The 16,872-nt window shown below is 41.7% G+C and overlaps 1 protein-coding gene across 3 annotated transcripts in view; it reads left to right on the top strand.

Moving 5' to 3' along the window:
- The window catches only part of Frem1 (FRAS1 related extracellular matrix 1), a 171,269-nt gene extending 154,397 nt beyond the window's left edge, over positions 1-16,872 (top strand). The window contains exons 30-37 of one of the 3 annotated variants that reach the window (XM_012514849.2): positions 1,910-2,059; positions 3,570-3,808; positions 4,773-4,820; positions 5,061-5,204; positions 5,395-5,523; positions 5,949-6,064; positions 13,776-13,861; positions 15,709-16,872. In XM_012514849.2, the coding sequence (XP_012370303.2) occupies positions 1,910-2,059; positions 3,570-3,808; positions 4,773-4,820; positions 5,061-5,204; positions 5,395-5,523; positions 5,949-6,064; positions 13,776-13,861; positions 15,709-15,914 (1,118 nt within the window). In that variant the 3' untranslated portion in view covers positions 15,915-16,872. The remainder of the gene's footprint in view (positions 1-1,909; positions 2,060-3,569; positions 3,809-4,772; positions 4,821-5,060; positions 5,205-5,394; positions 5,524-5,948; positions 6,065-13,775; positions 13,862-15,708) is intronic. The other 2 variants (XM_023715844.1, XM_023715845.1) reach the window with 2 other exon arrangements.

Here is a 16,872-nt window from a genome sequence, read left to right as displayed (position 1 = left end):
TATGCATAGTTTTACTTTCTTGTTATCATTAATTACTTGAAAAACATTGTAAAACAAGTATTGACATAGCATTGGGTATTATAAGCGATGTAGAGACAAGTTAAAACTTGTGGGAAGATATCTTTAAGTCGTATACGCAGGGCCTGACAGTTCACTGCAGACTTGGTATCTGAAGGGAGCGCTGAGATTAGTCCTCTGTGTATACACAGAGGTGACTTTATTTGTCTTGCCTCCTCCAAGAAGTTTTATACTCCTTCAGGGCAGAGTTTGGCATCTGAGTTTAGAGTTCTCCACAATATCTAGTGCAAGGTAAGCACTTGAGTCGAAACGTGTTTTGATGGATTGAGTTTGTTCATCCATGAGATGGAAATTATATGGAATTTTATAATAGATGCTTCTACTGCTTTTGCAAGCAATGTAAAAGTAATTGAATTGGGAAGAGACTCCATACTGAAAGCTTAATGAGCAAACTATTGAGCCATTTTTAAATGTCATTAATCCAAATACACCTGATTTTTTTTCCTCTGTAGGATAAGTTTATGATTTCATCTTTGCACTGGATTCTAGTGGAGGTTGAGTCTTCAATTAGATCATGAGATTTAAAAGATTTGCCTTTAAAAATGAAGCCATTAGCTGGATGTGGTGGCACATGCCAGTAATCTCAAGTCATAAGAGGCTGAGGCAGGAGGACCACAAGTTTGAGCCAAACCTGGATTACATAAAAAGTTCAAGGCCAGCCTGGACTGAAATAATGAGACCCTGTCACCAGGGGAAAATAGACAAGGCTGTCACAGGGATGGCAGAGTTGAGAGGCATAAATCTCTAAAAGGCACTCTGCAAGGAAAAACAAGTCATATTTTCAGAAGAAAAGTCTTGGAAAAAGTGTTTAACTACCTTATATAGAAAGATTTATGAGACAGAAAGCTCTCAAAGAGCCAATGAGTAAAATGCAGAGAAAGCATTTCGAACTTAGCACAGCAAGGTTCAAGCGTAAATTTACCATCTTTCCCCTTTAGCTCGAGCCTTTTCTCACTGCTAATCAGCATTCTCTCTATTTCTCACCACTTTTTCTTCTGAATAAACTTAAGGGGACAGTTCTGTGATGCACACTGGGACGCTCAATTGGGACCAGGACACCTGAGAAGTTTCTTCCATTCTTAACACTGTGCGCCTGTGCGGTTGCTCTGCCTCCGGCCACGGCATGACTGGGCTGTGCTAGTAGCTCAAAACTGCTTGTGCTAAGGCCACAGCGTTACTTCATACCAAGCTTGACTATGACTCCATGAATAGAGACAGACAGAAAGTGGAGGATGAATGGGCTGCGTGTGTTTCTAGAACCCCTGGCCCATAAATTCTCCCCAGGAGGAGCTCAGACTGCCGAGTGTTACACCACCAGAAGACACATTTGTGGCAGGAAGAGCCTCAGGAAGCGGGGCAGCCAGTGCAGGCAGCTGTCTGCAGAAATCAATCATTTCAAGGGTTCCGTGAATAGCGTCAAGTGCCATCTAATAATCACTTCTGTCTGCATCGGCATCTTAAGAGTTTTGAAACTATGAGGATTTTAAAAGTGTAGTACTTGTTTATTCTTAAGAAGAGAAGGGACAGGTGGGGAAAAATTCTGTCTCAGAGCTCATCTACTAAGGATTTTTTTTCACCCCTTGCATGGCGCAGCTTGCTTTTTGTTACAGTGTTTGCCCTGAAAGGGCGTCATCATTGTCCGGGAGCAAATGCTGCTGTGGTCTTTCACGTTATTTGGGAGAACAGCAAGACGTCAGCGAGTTGGTGGCAGTACAATAGCTCACTCAGGCTATAGCAGTCTAACTGTAGACATGTTAATTAATATATTTCTCTGACACCTAGGTGATTGAAATAGCAATTAAAGAGTAATTAAAATGTTTACTTCTTGTAGGAATGTCAACTAAGATGTGGAATATAGCAATTACCTATGACGGATTAGAGGAAGACGATGAGGTCTTTGAAGTAATTCTGAACTCCCCCGTGAATGCCGTTCTTGGCACAAAGACAAAAGCTGTAGTGAAAATTTTGGACTCAAAAGGAGGTATTCTTTTGATCCTCATCTTGAAATCAGGAGCAGTCCTGGCGCTCTGGCTGCCTGCTTTCAGCAGCCAATGTGCTTGATAACGCCTTCAAATCAAAATGCTTAATTTCTTGTCAAGAAAGCAGCCTCCGTCACGATGCAGGCCTTTATTCCCGTCTCTGCTTCATGTGGCTTTCCTCCCGCTAAGAGCTAGCTCTGGAGAAAAGCAACAAGTCAGCCAAAGTTGTTTTTCTCCTAGCCGTTTGTTGTTCTCACCAAGGGGGAAGCGATGTTGGTGAGAATCGAGGGACAATTATTTTCCCTGAGAGTTTGCAAGGCTGTAATTATCTTCCTCTGTTAAAGAGAGCTCTCAGTGCCTCCAACCCGAGCCCTGCTGTAGGGAACCAGGAAAATTCTAAGGGAAAGAGCAGGAGAGAAAAAAAAAAAAAAAAAAAGAGGTGAAGATACAGCTGGCCCCGGGAACAAGAGCAGCTGGACGGTGTTAATGAACGACTTCGGGCGGCAGCGCGAGCAAGCCTGAGAAGTGTATACTGAGGAGCAGCCGGAGAAGCGCTCAGCGTAAAGCCAGCCAGTGCTCTCGCTGTGCCCAGTCCTTTCTGCCAAATCCCTTCTCGTCTTTGTCTGCTTAGCATTTGACAAATGTCCAGTCCTGGGCTCCATTTTATGTCCCAGTGTTTATAGCTGCCATGCCCGGCGGTCCGTGTTTCTTTCCTGTCTGGGACCTGCTGGCTCCTTTAGGAAGTCTCCGTGTTTCCACAGCTCCTCAGTCTTCCACCTCTTTCTTCACTAAGTTTATTTCCTTTCCAGTAGAAATTTCTGGTCCCACTGAGCATACAAAATGAGTGAAATATGTGCCTGATATATGAAATATAGAATATCCCGGGCTGGGGAGGTACCAGTATAGGGGGCTTACCTAGCGTGTGCAAGGCCCTGGCTTTGAACCCAACACCAAAAAATAAATAAAATAAAATATAAAATAAAATGGTGAGATGATGGTTCTGACATTAGTTTTTTCCTTGCCATCACTGAAATATTCTTCACTGGCTAGATTTCCTATGGAAGCAGTTTGTTCTGTAACAGTTGAGTGCAAATTGTTATAACTGTTACTTGCTTTCTGTGGCATCTTAAAAAGATCCCTCCAATCTATACATCCAGAAGGTCAGGGAAAAACCAAATATTTTTGAAGTGCTTGTGGAACAGTATTTGATCAAGGAAAGCAACTGAACAGTTCCCAAGTATATAGTATGATCATAAAACCACGACGATGGTTGTCATTGTGCGTTTGTGAAATCAGCTTTGCCACTTCTGATCTCCCCGTGAGTGTGCGGAGGAGTCCGCTTGCCTGGATGGAAGCTGACCGGGAGTGAAGGAGGGGCTGGCAATGGCAGGGGCAACATCTGGCGGGAGCGCATCCATCTATGCTTAGTGACAAGCTGCTCTAGAAGCGGTGTCAACACACCCTCGTCTCTGTGTGCGTCGCGCTGACCGCCTGCCATCTTGCTGCCTCCAGGACGGTGCCATCCTTCACACCCCTTCAGCCAAAGCAAGCACAACTCACCAGAGAGGGGCCTTTGGCACCCACTGCCCCCCGGGTCTTCCTCACCCATCACTTCTGGTTCCCTGCATCTGGAAGGAAGACCCCCTCCATCTTCCAAGAAGCTTCCAGTCACCAGGGGAGACACCCTGCGGGGCTTTGATTCTGCAGCTCTGTCTCCTAGGAAGCTTAGAACCCGTGGGAATGGCAAAGTGGTAAGGTGGGGACCTTCTGGAGGTGGGCCTGTTGGCTACACGGTCATAGTGAGTATTCTGAGCTAGGGAGGAAGCTGTAGGAGGCCCCGAGCGAGTGGGGCCCTGGCTCCTCGCAGGATCACGCGGCGCCTTCTGCACACAAAGTCTGCGCTGCTGCCCGCTTCATTACATATTCTAGTGGAAGTGATAGCAATATGGATTCATTGGTGCGATCGCTGCTCCTTTCCTTTTGTCATCAAGATGCACAGGACAATACCAGGGACCCCAGATGAAAAGAAAGTAAGTGAGCCATCCATTTGGGAATGGAGACCAGCATGGCTTTGGCTTGTCGCAGGCCAGCACTCCAGCAAAGCATACTCTTGTAATTACACATGTGTGTTCTTGAAACTTTGTGCGCTATAGATGCGCTAAGAAGTGAGGAAATCTTTTCTCCCTACCTTGGAGCTGCGTGTGCACGAATTAACACAATTATCAGTGCGATTAGACCTAGCGCTGTTTAAAATTCCCTTGATTTTCTCCAGTGTGAGAAACCAGAAGTGCAAATAAGAACCAAAATGTATTTTGAAATAGGAAAAAAAAAAAAAAAGGTTTAAAAGGGAGGAGGGACAAAGAGAGGGGAGGAAGAGAGGAGAGAAGGAAAAAGTAAAAACTAAATAAGAGAAGAAGGAAAACATGAAAACAAAGCTTGTTTAATGGGGCGGGGAGGAGAGTTTGAAGGCAGGGAGGGGAAAGGGGAAAAACAAGCTCTGTCATGCACAGGTGCAAATTCTCTGATGAACGTGATTGTTATGTGTACCTAAAATGTACCAATGAAATAATTAAAAATAAAATCCTAATGATTTGGGCAGGAAAATATCTTAAGAAACATGTTCAAATTTTTTCAGTTCTTAAAATCATATGGAAGGGTTTGCCCTCCTGCTCATAGTTACTGTTTACGGCGTTTATTGTCCTTTGTTGATTTCAGGTTCACCCATCCTCTGTTCACAGAAATGGAACAGACATCACCTATACTGTAAGCACAGTTGAATAATTGCTGAATTTCTTGGGTTTGTGCATGAAAATATTTAGTGCAATGTTTTATAAATGTGTTTATCTAACTTTTTAATAATTTGTTTGAGAAGATTGAATGGTGAGGAAAAAAGCCTTTCATCTTTTTGCTCAGATACGATTTTTGAACTGATCACTTTCATAAATCTTTTTCATTCTCTATCTTGATGTTTCCCTTATTATTGCATTTACTGGTCTCCTTAAGTATCACGGGATGGTTTCCTTGAAACTGGAGGACAGCAGTTTCCCAAGTCACAATAAGACGGTCAAAGTCAGGACACCACCGGTGGCAGGGCTGCCCCAAGCAGATAAGGCAGAATACACACCTGACTCTCACTTCCCCAGACAGGTATGAAATTTCATATTTACCTCATAGCAAACTGTTTGCTGGGCTATCAACACACTTAATTCACAAACTAACCTCCAGGCTCAGGGACAGCTCACTCAACGCAAATGCTGCCCAACAAATGGAACCCAAAGGACGTAAGTGTGTTACCCACTTCCATTAAGTCAGTTCAAACCGCCTCTCCTCCCTATAGGGTCCGTTGCCCTCCTTTCCAAAGAACTGCACTATGGACTTAAAAGGACTCTTTCATCTTGACGAAAGCATCCAAAAGCTGTATCAGTGTGACGGGATTGCCTGGAAAGCCTGGAACCCCCGAAGCAAGGTGGGACATAGGCTGAGAAGCCACACAGCTTCCCTGCACGTGGCTTAGGCCAGCTCGCTGCTGGGGAGTGAATAGTTGGTGTGCACCTGCCAATGCATTCTGTATCTGCCTGCCCTCAGTAGGCCTGGGAGGCCAAATCACAAAATGCATTGTTACATCAGTGCACTCCAATCAATACAACTTAAGATGTTTGCTTAGTTTATTTAATTACTAAAATGTCAAAGTTATGACACTGAAGCTGCTGACCAAGGCAGTGTTTTCTGCAGGGAGTCATTGCATTTCTCAAAGTGGAGAATTGGAATAAGGCTGACTCTGGTGACAAAAGTACCCCCTAAAGCCAGGAGCTCCACAGGACTCCCTGTGCTGAGATTAGCCTCTAGATTGTAAAGTGCATTATGATGCGAACGTGGACATCTGTCTTTCAGGAGGTCGAAGACAAATCCTGCCCTGCTGGATGGCACCTTCACTCAGGCTACTGTCACACTGTGACTGCAGAGCAGAAAAGCACCTGGGACACAGCTACGCTAACCTGCAGGGAACAGTAAGGCGCCCCTGTCACATCGGATGGGCATTTTCCGTGGTTTCTCTGTCTTCTCAAGGAGGTCTGCTTCCTCCGGCACAGAGCGCGCCCTGAGCTTGGCTCTGCTTTAGGAACTTCAAGGCAGTTTTGTAAATCAGAATGGGTATGTGACTGACCTTGACATTTTTTGACTTAGCTCTTTTTGGTTGATAAAACCATGCTGTTGTCACATTTCTTTCTTCTTATTTCATCTCAGCTTGTTTTTGGAAAGTCATAGGAGCTTGTCTGAGTCAGCAGCATTGTAGGTTCTGATTCCACCCTCCTCTCTCTCCTCCTCTCTTTCTACTTCCTCCTCTTCTCCCTCCCTCCCCTTTTCCTCCTCCTTTTTTCTTCCTCTGCTCCTTCTCCTTGTTCTTCTTGTCCTCCTTCTTCATGTAGTAGAAGTCCTGCTCATTGGTTTGAAGATGTATAATAAAGAAGTATCAGGCCTTACAGTATCAGGCCTCTAGCAGTATAAGAGGCGCCAGTGCTCATGAAGCTTAACGGGTTGGACAGAGGCTCATTGGGTAATAGAATAGTCAGTGGAACATAAGTTGTGGTCGGGTGATGACAACAAAATTTATGCGGCCCAGAAGGACTTTTATAATGTAGCATTTCTTAACTCTCTTTCTTGTTTGCCATGCTTGATGTCTAGCCACTAGACATTAGGAAAATTACAACAGCACTGAGATTCTATCTTACACCAGAAAAAATTGACATCATCAAGAAATCAAAGGGGCAGAGGAGATAGCTCAGTAGAATAATGGTTGCTTGGCAAGTACAAGGGCCTGAGTTCAATCCCCAGTTTAAAAAAAAAAAAAAAAATCAGTAACAGCAAATGCTGGAGAAAGCAAATGCTGGAGAAAGCAAGCCTGTCTCCATTGTTGATAGGAATGTAGACTAGTACAACCACTGTGGAAGTCAGCATGGAGACAGCTCAAAAAACTGAAACTACAAATTCCATGTGACTCAGGGATGCCCCTTCTAGGTATCTTCCCAAAAGAAAGTCATCACATCACAGTGACAGATGCGTACTCATGTTTATAACAGCACAGTTCATAGCAGCTAAATGCTGGAAGAAGCTTCTGTGCCCATCATCAGATGAATGGATGAAGAAATGTGATTTTTGTAAACAATGGAGTATTATTCTGTCATAAAGAAAGATAAACTAGAGTCATTTGTAGGAAAATAGATGGAATTTGAGACCATATATCAGACACACCATCTCAAATATCACATTAGATATGATATTTAAACATGAGAAACCCAATATATAAATAAAGAGAAAATTCAAAGGTAGATAATAGGAAATAGGGAGGGAGACTTTTCTTAAAGGGGAAGGGAACCAAGAGACAGAGAGAGCAGGAAGAGAGGGGAAGGGAGGGGATGAAAAACGGCACTAAGGTGTGTTTTGAACAGGTACCGACTCCCTACAAGGGATGCAAACATTACATACTGGAAGCATGTACTAATCAAAGGAAATTTTAAAAGGAAATTAAAATCACAGTGAAAGACCAGCCCACAGGCACTAAAGAGTTAAAGTCATAAAAATTACAACATCAAATGTCACAGGGTGCAGAGCAAACAGAATTCTCATGTGTTGCTGGTGGAAGTATACCACGGTACAGCCACTGTGTGGAACTGACTGGCAACTTCTCAGAAAGTGGCATACCCTACAGCCCAGCCATTCTACTGGTAGAATTTTAACCAAGAAAAAAACAGATGCTAAGAATACAAAATAATTGCATGATAAGTAGCTTTAGTGTCACTGTCCTGGCTGCCTCAGGGTCCTGAACCAGTTTTATTTAACAGCAGTTGCCAAACCAGGAGCAACGTGTGACACACAGCATCTTCACAGCAGAGGACGAAATCATTTGCTCATTTCTTGGGACACTTTTATGCCCATCATTTCTGTCAAATAAAAACCGCAGAATGTTCTCACCCTGTTCTCACCAGTGCTGGCATCATGCAGTATCTGGTGCTTCCTTAAAGTCCAAGTGAACCTGAACGGTTGATGCTTTGCATTGATTCAGGACCTGGGGCGGCCATGACAGGGCAACTCAAGACGCTCATGAGAAACAACTTCCAGAACTGCGTCAGAAGACAGCAGAAATGTGGTGATAAGTGTGCTGGAACAAGAATAGTATTTTGCGGATAATTAATGGCAATATGTTTTTTATTGTAATAAATTTTTTACTTGAACCTTCACTGTATTGTTTGATCATACCTTATGCATTCCAATATATATATTAAAAAACAAGCCATGCTTCAACAAAAAGACAAGATGTCTCACTGTCATTTAGAACTTGTTTTAATGTATTGAAAGCTCAGATGGAAGTAGGAGTATTAGTCATTTTATTCCTTGAAGGGAGGTCTTTCACATAGAACTTCACTCTATCTGACTAGTACACTAAAAGTAGATTATAGCTTCTCTGTGGACAAAAATAAGGACAAGTGTGCAGATACTCCAGTGAAGGTTACCAAGATTAATTTTTGCTGATATTTGTTGCCAATTTATTTTTCAGGGGTTCTCAGAGGAAAAGTAGCTAGGCAGGTCTCTAGCGAAGTGTTCACTGCTTCTTAATATTACTTACGAGAAAATAAAACACATCATGCATTGAGAGGTATCTTTCCATCCATTCAATAAATGTAAGCACAAGGCTCCCTTCTTCATTGTGAGGTGATGGTCATTTAGCTTTTGCCATTAGCAATCATTTTTTATAAAATAATAGCAACTGACAGTAATATTGCTGATGCATTCTTATTGACAATCTACCCCAGCTCCCAACATTTTTTAAAATGTCATTTTATTGATCCGCCTAATTGCAGTTTTTAACAGTGAGGGGATTTTAATGGTGAGTAGCAAGAACAGTTACAGTTTCTTTCCAGACCTATTGATACTACACAATTTTATCATTCCTTAAGGCCCAAATTAATTTAAAAGTTTACCTACTTAAGAGCTCATTTGCAACTTTTTAAAAGCAATTTCTGGGGCTGGGGAGATAGCTCAGTAGAATAAGCGCTTGCGTGTCAGATCTTGCGTTCAATCCCCAGTTCTGCAAAAAAATAAATAAATAAATACATAAAAAATAAATAAAAGTAGTTTCCCATATTTACTCTGGAATATATTTTTACATATAACCAGAGATTTTTAAATCTTACCAGAACTCTGATTTTAAATATTTAATAAAAATAAATAAATATAAACATTTAATTTGATTGCATTTGCATATTTTTCAATATGCATTTTCTTTCACTAGGGCAAGTAGAATGATCACAGTTGTACCACTCGTCACAGACATTTAAGAAAATATCTGTCAGCAGATTTTAAAAGGAAAATAGAAAATCACCTTCTAGCTTTGGACCAATCACTTTAGGAGGAGAATTTTTGGGTGGTAAGGGTACCACCTCAGTGCCAGCGTTCTCTGAGCCCCAAGTCCTTCTCTGCCCACTCAGTGTACCTTAAAGTCACTCTCTGCCCTCCTTTTTCTCACCCATTACTTTCTAGTTCACAGTCCTCGTTCTCCCCCCTCCCCCACTGGGTGCGTACTCCTTCGGGGATTGTCAATTCCGCTGTGAGGTGAAGATCACAATTTAACAGTTTTTTTCCTTGAATTTTTTTTATTGGTACATTTTATATATACATAGTAGAATTTCTTTTTTTCTTTCTTTTTATTTTATTATTATTATTATTATTTTTTTTTTTTTTTGAGAACCGGGGATTGAACTCAGGCCCTTGTGCTTGCCAGGCAAGTGCTTATTCTATGTGAGCCATCTTCTCCGGCTCCTATATATACATAGTGATAGCATTCATCATAGGGGAATTGTACCTTGCTTCAAATAATAGCTTCAAGTATTTTTTTTTTAAAGATTTAAAATTTCTGAATTTGGTTCAACTTATAATACCACATTTCCAAGAAAAATGAACCTTTTGCAAGACATTTAAATAAAATCATACCAAGATGCACAAAAATGAAATTGTCCAAAATTTCTTGTAAAGAAAATCATTAAAGCATATACATAAAAATATTAGCTATGGAAGAACAAAATTAAATAGCATCTTATTCCACATTAGAAAGAAAAAAAAAGAACCAAGGGTATAAGAAACTAGATTAAAGGACCGAAAGAAATGATCTGTTCTCTTTGAATTTCATACTTAGCAAACATACCTTTGAAAACTAAAAGTAAGATTTTCTAGTATAATTTAACATTTTATAGCCTGCAGATTTACCATCTTATCAGACATTTTAGAAGATGGTTTTAAGCTCTATCATTGGAATTAGTGTGCCACAGGATGTTTTTGATTTGGCTTTGGGAGCCATTACTCAATTCTTTGCGATTTCCTGGGGCTCTCTATCCAGGGTCCATACCCAGAAGTCCTCACAGAGGGCCACTGCCCTTTATCCCTTGTTCCTAATCAGATTACTAACCCAACTCAGTCTTTATCTCCAATCTCTTTTCCTCCTCATTGCTGTTGTATTATTTTTCTAACCCAAAGGAGCCAGACTGCTAGAGTAGGCATTTCTTGAATTTACATACTGTAATCTCATCTGCTTATTTCCTAAGACAGTCACTGTACATTTGGTAATTCTATTATTATAGATCATTATCTGTGAAACCACGTTGTCTTCTCCCAGCAGTGTCTGGAGCCCCTGCTGGCTAACCTTAAAGAGTTGCCCTGAAATGTACTGGGACTTACTGAAGACTTTCAAAGAAGTAGATGTGTATTGCTAGAGCCAGGTTTCTGTTTTTAATTTTATACTTTGAATGCCTTCACATTTCAGAACTATGAAAGGATTCTATTTTTATATTAGTATCTATACGTTTCTCATTTTATATCAGTAGATACATGTTAATATTGAATAGATAATACCCACCGCACTGTATAGGTATATGAGCAAATAGAAATTTTGTAGTATAATCAGTATTACTGAAGTTGAGGGTGTGAGGACGGTGAACCTCAGCCAAAATAAGAGTTTAATCAGCGAATTCAGGAGTTGTGTGAGGCCCTGAGAAGCAGAACAGGAAGACAAGCCCTCGTCTCCCACCCTCCCTGGTGCCTCCTCCGCCTGCTTACAGCACGGGTGACCGATCTTGCATTCTAAGGCCACAACACAACACTGAGTGCGATCCAGCAATATGGTGAATGTTGCAATTGGACAAATGTATTACAGTGAAAGATACGTTGCCGTGAATCCCCCTCAGAACTGTCCTGCGCGTGCACATGCGCACACACACACACACACACACACACACATTCTTGCCACTTTCTGAGATGGTTCTGGAAATGCTCCTTTATGAGCCTGTAGTTGTACTATCGCTCTTGCAGCAGCCTCAGTTTCTGGAATAAATGTTCATCTTTCATCGTCATTTTGATTTTGGGCAAGAGACACATCCTATGAATAAAGTGGATGAGGATTGTAATGTTCCACTTAACAGAAATTGCTGTAAATGTTTGGTGGAAGAGTGATTAAAAAAAATGCAGTGAATATCCAAATTTGAAAATTTGATCATAATAAAAGGCACAGTACCATTACCCTCCCCCAATTACTTGCCTTGCTTGGAGCACGCTCACCCCGCTGCTCTTGGCGACCTGTGTCTTACTCTAATGAGTCTAATCCAAGCGCTCACCGCTTGCTTCAGTTGCCTCACAGAGCAATCACACTGGATGTGAGCGTGCGAGGAGGCGGCTGCCCCGTCTCACCTGTTGCCCCGTCTCACCTGCAGCAGCTGTTAGAGAGAAGCTGGTGGGAAGGCAGGAGCCCAGAGCCACATCCTGAGACCCAGCGCCAGCAGCCCAGGCAACTGGGGTTGGGAGAGGGAAGAGGCGTGCTGTGTGTCTCAAGAGGCCTGGAAGGCACCACTATGCTGCAGTGGAATTAGTATGGAAAACAGCCACTAAGGATCAGAGAAATACTACCCACAACAGCTGACAAAAGCACAGAAGTAGACCTGAATTTGGAAAGACACAGGCAAAATGAACAACGCGTCGTTCAACAGCTATCCGACCTTTATGAAATGCTGCTGATTTTGTTTTCTCTTTGTTTGCATATGAGTGGGTATTAACCAAGTAAGAAAATCATAATTTTTGTTTGGTTTTTTAAAAATACATATATTAAAATTATTTCTTTTAAATTCAATTTAGTTAACAAAACTGATGTATACTTATGGGATACATGGTTATGATATATCCACACATATGGATATATTTTGAAATTTTTTTGGTTTTAAGTTTGTTAATTAATTTTATTGAGAAACAAATAGAAGTGAGACAGTTTCAAAACAGGTTAGTAGGACAGTTACAATAATTAGTACATTGCATATTGTTGTCTTCGTAGTAGTTATTCATAGTTCAAGATGCAGACATGGTATCCTGGGCAAACACTATTAGTATAAATCTCACTGAATTAAGAGAAAGTAGTGTATATCTATCCTAACATATACATATATATCTTCTTTTTTTAATTTTTATTTATTTATTTATGTGTGTGTGTGTGTGTGTGTGTGTGTGGCCCGCTCAGCCCAGCAGGGGGCGGGGCTGGCTGGCATGTGGTGCTGGGGGATTGAACCGCAGTCCTTGTGCTTTGCTAAGCTTGTTCTAAGTAGGTGCTTTAGACCACTGAGCCATCTCACCAGCCCTATATATATCTTCTTTAAGGAAAAAAGATTGTTATTTAAACTGGGGATTGAACTCAGGCCCTTGCGCTTGCCAGGGAAGCTCTTATTCTGCTGAGCCATCACCCTGGCCCCCAAAATCTGGTTTAAGGAAGATGAAAAATGATCTATTGGGTTTTTAAGTTTCTTTATTTCATCTTTTTGGTTTTTTTTTTTTTTTTTTTTTTTTTTGTGGTACCAGGGATTGAACTCAGGACCTTGCACTTGCCAGGCAAGCACGTATTCTACTGAGCTATCTCCCTTGTCCCTGGGTTTTTAATTAGAAATTTAAAGTTTTTAATAAGCTCTGGAGGGAAATTGTACACAATCAAATATTTCTTATAGAAATAATTCAGCTTCTTGCTACTCATAGAGAATTCTATTTTGTTGGAAAATTTTTATATGTGTTTATAAGAACAGATGCTTTAACTACTGTAAAATATATGAAGATTTGAATATGGTTATGAGTATTTCACTGAATATAATAAAAGGGTCCTAAATATTGTTATTTTACTAAACATGTCAATTTCAAAATTTAGATTTCAAATCATTTAGTTTTAATTTTTTTTTTCCAATACTGGGGATTGATCTCAGGATCTTGTGCTTGCCAGGCAGGCGCTTGTGCCACTGAGCTATCTTTCTGGCTCAACTGGGTTATCTTACAGATCAAATTAACTGTATAACTGCCAAATGTATGTCAGTTAGGAAACACTTAGAGACAAGTAACATTTTGGCATGGATTAATAAATCTTCATAACTAGGCACTTGCTAGGTTTCCAATAAGATGTTCAAAATGTGTTGAACTATACCCTAAAGCTCAGATTTTATTTAAAAGAGGGGGAGAGAACCCTTCTCTGTGGTCACCTCCGTCCACCCTGCACAGACGTAGGAGCGTAAAGCCCGAGTGTTGAAGTCGTGGGAGGTTCTTCCCGCGCAGGTGCCCCTCGCGGCCGGCCGGCTGACTCCTACCTGGTGCCTGCTCGCTGTGAGCGGCGCGCGGTCCCGCCGCTGACCTTGCTTCTCCTCTGCTTGTGCGCAGACATCTGGGAAACCTCGCGACGGTGCTGTCCAGGCAGCACATGCGGTGGCTCTGGGACTGGAGCGGGAGGAAGCCCTTCTGGATCGGCAAGTACCTGCGGGCGCACCTCGGAAAAGGAGGGCGGGGGACGGGCGCGCCTACCACTGGCTTCCGCGGGCCGAACGCTTGTGGCCTATCACAACAGGGGCAGGTTGCGTGGCTAGTCTAAACGTCCGTCTTCTGGGTCACTGGGGTGCAGCTCAGTGGAAGAGCGGGCGCTCAGTACGTGCCAACCCCTGGGTTCAGTTCCCAGCCCCCGAAAGAAAATTCACCTTAAACCTTTTGACACATATTTTCATTTTTTGACACCTATCTCCAAAATATAGAGATGTGGTTAGATTGATAGCTAAGAAAATTCAAGAGAATGACATTTCTAAATTGTAACATGTGTTATTAGGGATGGTTAAATTATAACATGGCCATATAAAAATATTTAATGCTTTTATAAGGCATTAGCAATTATGAGCATGACAAAATGCCTTATGTGTGTATTTATTGATTCAAAACTAAATTGGTATATTCTATATAAAAGCTAACCCACTGCATTTGTAAAAATAAGCAGAGTCCTCTGTTACATGAAGTATGAAATCATTTAGAATAAAAAAAGAAATTCAAGCTATGCATGGTGGCGCATGCCTAAAGGCCCGGGCCCAGCATTCTGGGGGTTGGAGCTCGAGATCACGCGTTTGGACCCAGGCTGGTCGCCTTAGGGACTTAGTGAGACTCCGTCTCAAGGCAAAGCACGAAAGGCGTGGGAGTGCTGTCCAGGGCGGAGACCCTGAGTTCAGTCCCCAGGACAGCAAAGCAAGCAAGCGAAGGCATTCAACTTGAGTGCGTGTGAAGTATACATAACACAGAGACATATGCCAGAGAAGGAGCCAGGATTCATCTGGAACGCAGTTATAGCTGCTCTTAATTTTGTTCCTTGTTGCTGAAGACTTCAGTATTTTCTAATTTTGATTGTAATAATAATTTTTTTTAATGTCTCCTGACAGCTTAAGGCTTTGCTTTCACAAAGTACTTAGACGTAGTATTATTTGATTGGTAATTCCAGTAAACAATCCAGAAGAAAAGGAGGCATTCGGCACTAAAAATATTTCTGTTGCTTTTACCCCAAAATATTGACAGTGTCATTTGAGAATACGCTGTGCGGTCAGGACAGGGTCAAATCACCTGAGTGTCAAGATGTCAGGTCATACCACTGAAGAGGATTCATCCTACCTTTCTTCCTACTATGCGTGGGAGGGAAGGGGAAATGCCTCTTTAAGAAAACATTATGGAAGCTTTGCGGCATGAAAGAGTAATTTGCCCAAATTGTCAGTGGGAGTAAAGCGGGATGGAGTGAAAAGCTGTTTTCCATCGAATTGTAGGAGACGCAAACATCTTAAGCTCCAGACTAAAAGGGAATGCACTGCAACCTCCTTTCAAATAGGAAAACTAAGACATTTAAATAATAAAGCAGAAGAACCAGGGATAAGGGGCTGCTCACTTCCCTGTTTTAGGAGCTCTGCCTGTGGGATGGTAGGGATGACAGTAGCTGTCACTTATTAAACACATAGGTATGCCAAGAGTTCTTTTGTCTTTATCTAATGAAATCCTTGAAAGAGTCTTACATGTACTATCACTGTGTCCATTTCTTAGATGAAAAAGTAAGGCTCAGAGAGGGTAAATTAAGTGCCCAGGGCAGCCAGCTGACAAGTAGTTAGACTTAGGACTTAGCTCTACTGGGCACCAAAACTTTATACTCTTCATTGTGTTTTGTGGTGTTTTCTGATTCTGTTATCTGTTGTGGAACTTGGCCCCACACTAATTTGTGCTTAGAACAAGCGAATAGACCTGCTATCTAAATATGAATGTAATAAAACCTTTTAGGACATTCTTTTGGTCCCGCTAGGTCTGAATGACCAAGAGCAAGCTGGCCGCTGGGAGTGGATTGGTGGCGAACCTGTCACCTTCACCATGTGGAAGAGAGGACCCCCGCAACACTCTAAGTTTGGAAGGAACTGTGTTTTGGTTCAAAGACCATGGAAATGGCAAACGAAGAACTGTAGGAAAGGCAAAGCTCACAATTTTGTGTGCTCCAGGAAACTCCAAATGTAACTGGCTCTGCAAGTGCCTGCCCGAGACTTCTCTATTTATTAATAAGATCTATGAACATTGTACCATAGAAAGCAAATCATCATGACAGGATGGGCACACTTTTGTGATTCTATCTCGTAAAATAGAATGAGAGTAATAATTTCAGGAAGGTCACTGTAAGGTGAGTTTACTCCAGCAGGCCTACATATTTACCATGCTCCAGACCTCAGGCAGCACCCATTTTTCTGGTCCTCATATTTTCTTCCTATTATCTCGAAAGAACTCATTCCAAAGTCTGTATTGGAGGTGCTACTACCATTCCAGTATAAGCGAAGCTCACCCTGCTGGTTGAGTTGCGAATGCTTTTTTGCCCCTCTATACCTTTTAAATGTGAAGTCTAAGACCTAAGTCTGGAAGCTGTGGATGGAAAGAATTCTCTCTCTGATGGAAGGGTCTCAGAGACAGAGACTTGTAACTGCGAGGGTGGGAATTCAGGAAGCTGCCTACCACGACGCGTGGAACGCATCTACTTCTCAGTATGAACGCTGGCCTCGTGCCAGCCTGCAGCCGAAGACTGCGTTGCTCCAGAGTCATGAAGAATTTTAAGTAACATAATCTCTTCATCAGCAGCAGCATTTATTACACTGGCTGGTATTTCTCAAGGACATGAAATCAAAGTGTGCATGGGAATGGTGATTGGCCTGTGGGAGGAAAATACTGCGTCTCCACAAGCAGCCCTACGAACTGTGCTGATTAATAAAGAAAAATAATACAAGAACAGCTATTGGAAACATATTTACTCAGAATTTGGTTGCAATTTTGAGCCTTTAAATCTTTATTATATTTCAGAATTTCTGTTACGAGATTCTCTAATGAAAGGATACCTATTAATTTATAAAAGTAGTTGCATGAAATATTTTATAAAGCATATTGTATCCTCTACAGAATGCCTTGCTGAAATTAAGGTTTAATCATAGGA

Source organism: Octodon degus, unplaced genomic scaffold (assembly GCF_000260255.1).
Source record: "Octodon degus isolate 3935 unplaced genomic scaffold, OctDeg1.0 scaffold00044, whole genome shotgun sequence".
Taxonomy (NCBI): Eukaryota; Metazoa; Chordata; class Mammalia; order Rodentia; family Octodontidae; genus Octodon; species Octodon degus.
The sequence above is the reverse complement of the archived record's forward strand: the minus strand, read 5'-3'. Positions and strand labels throughout refer to the sequence as shown.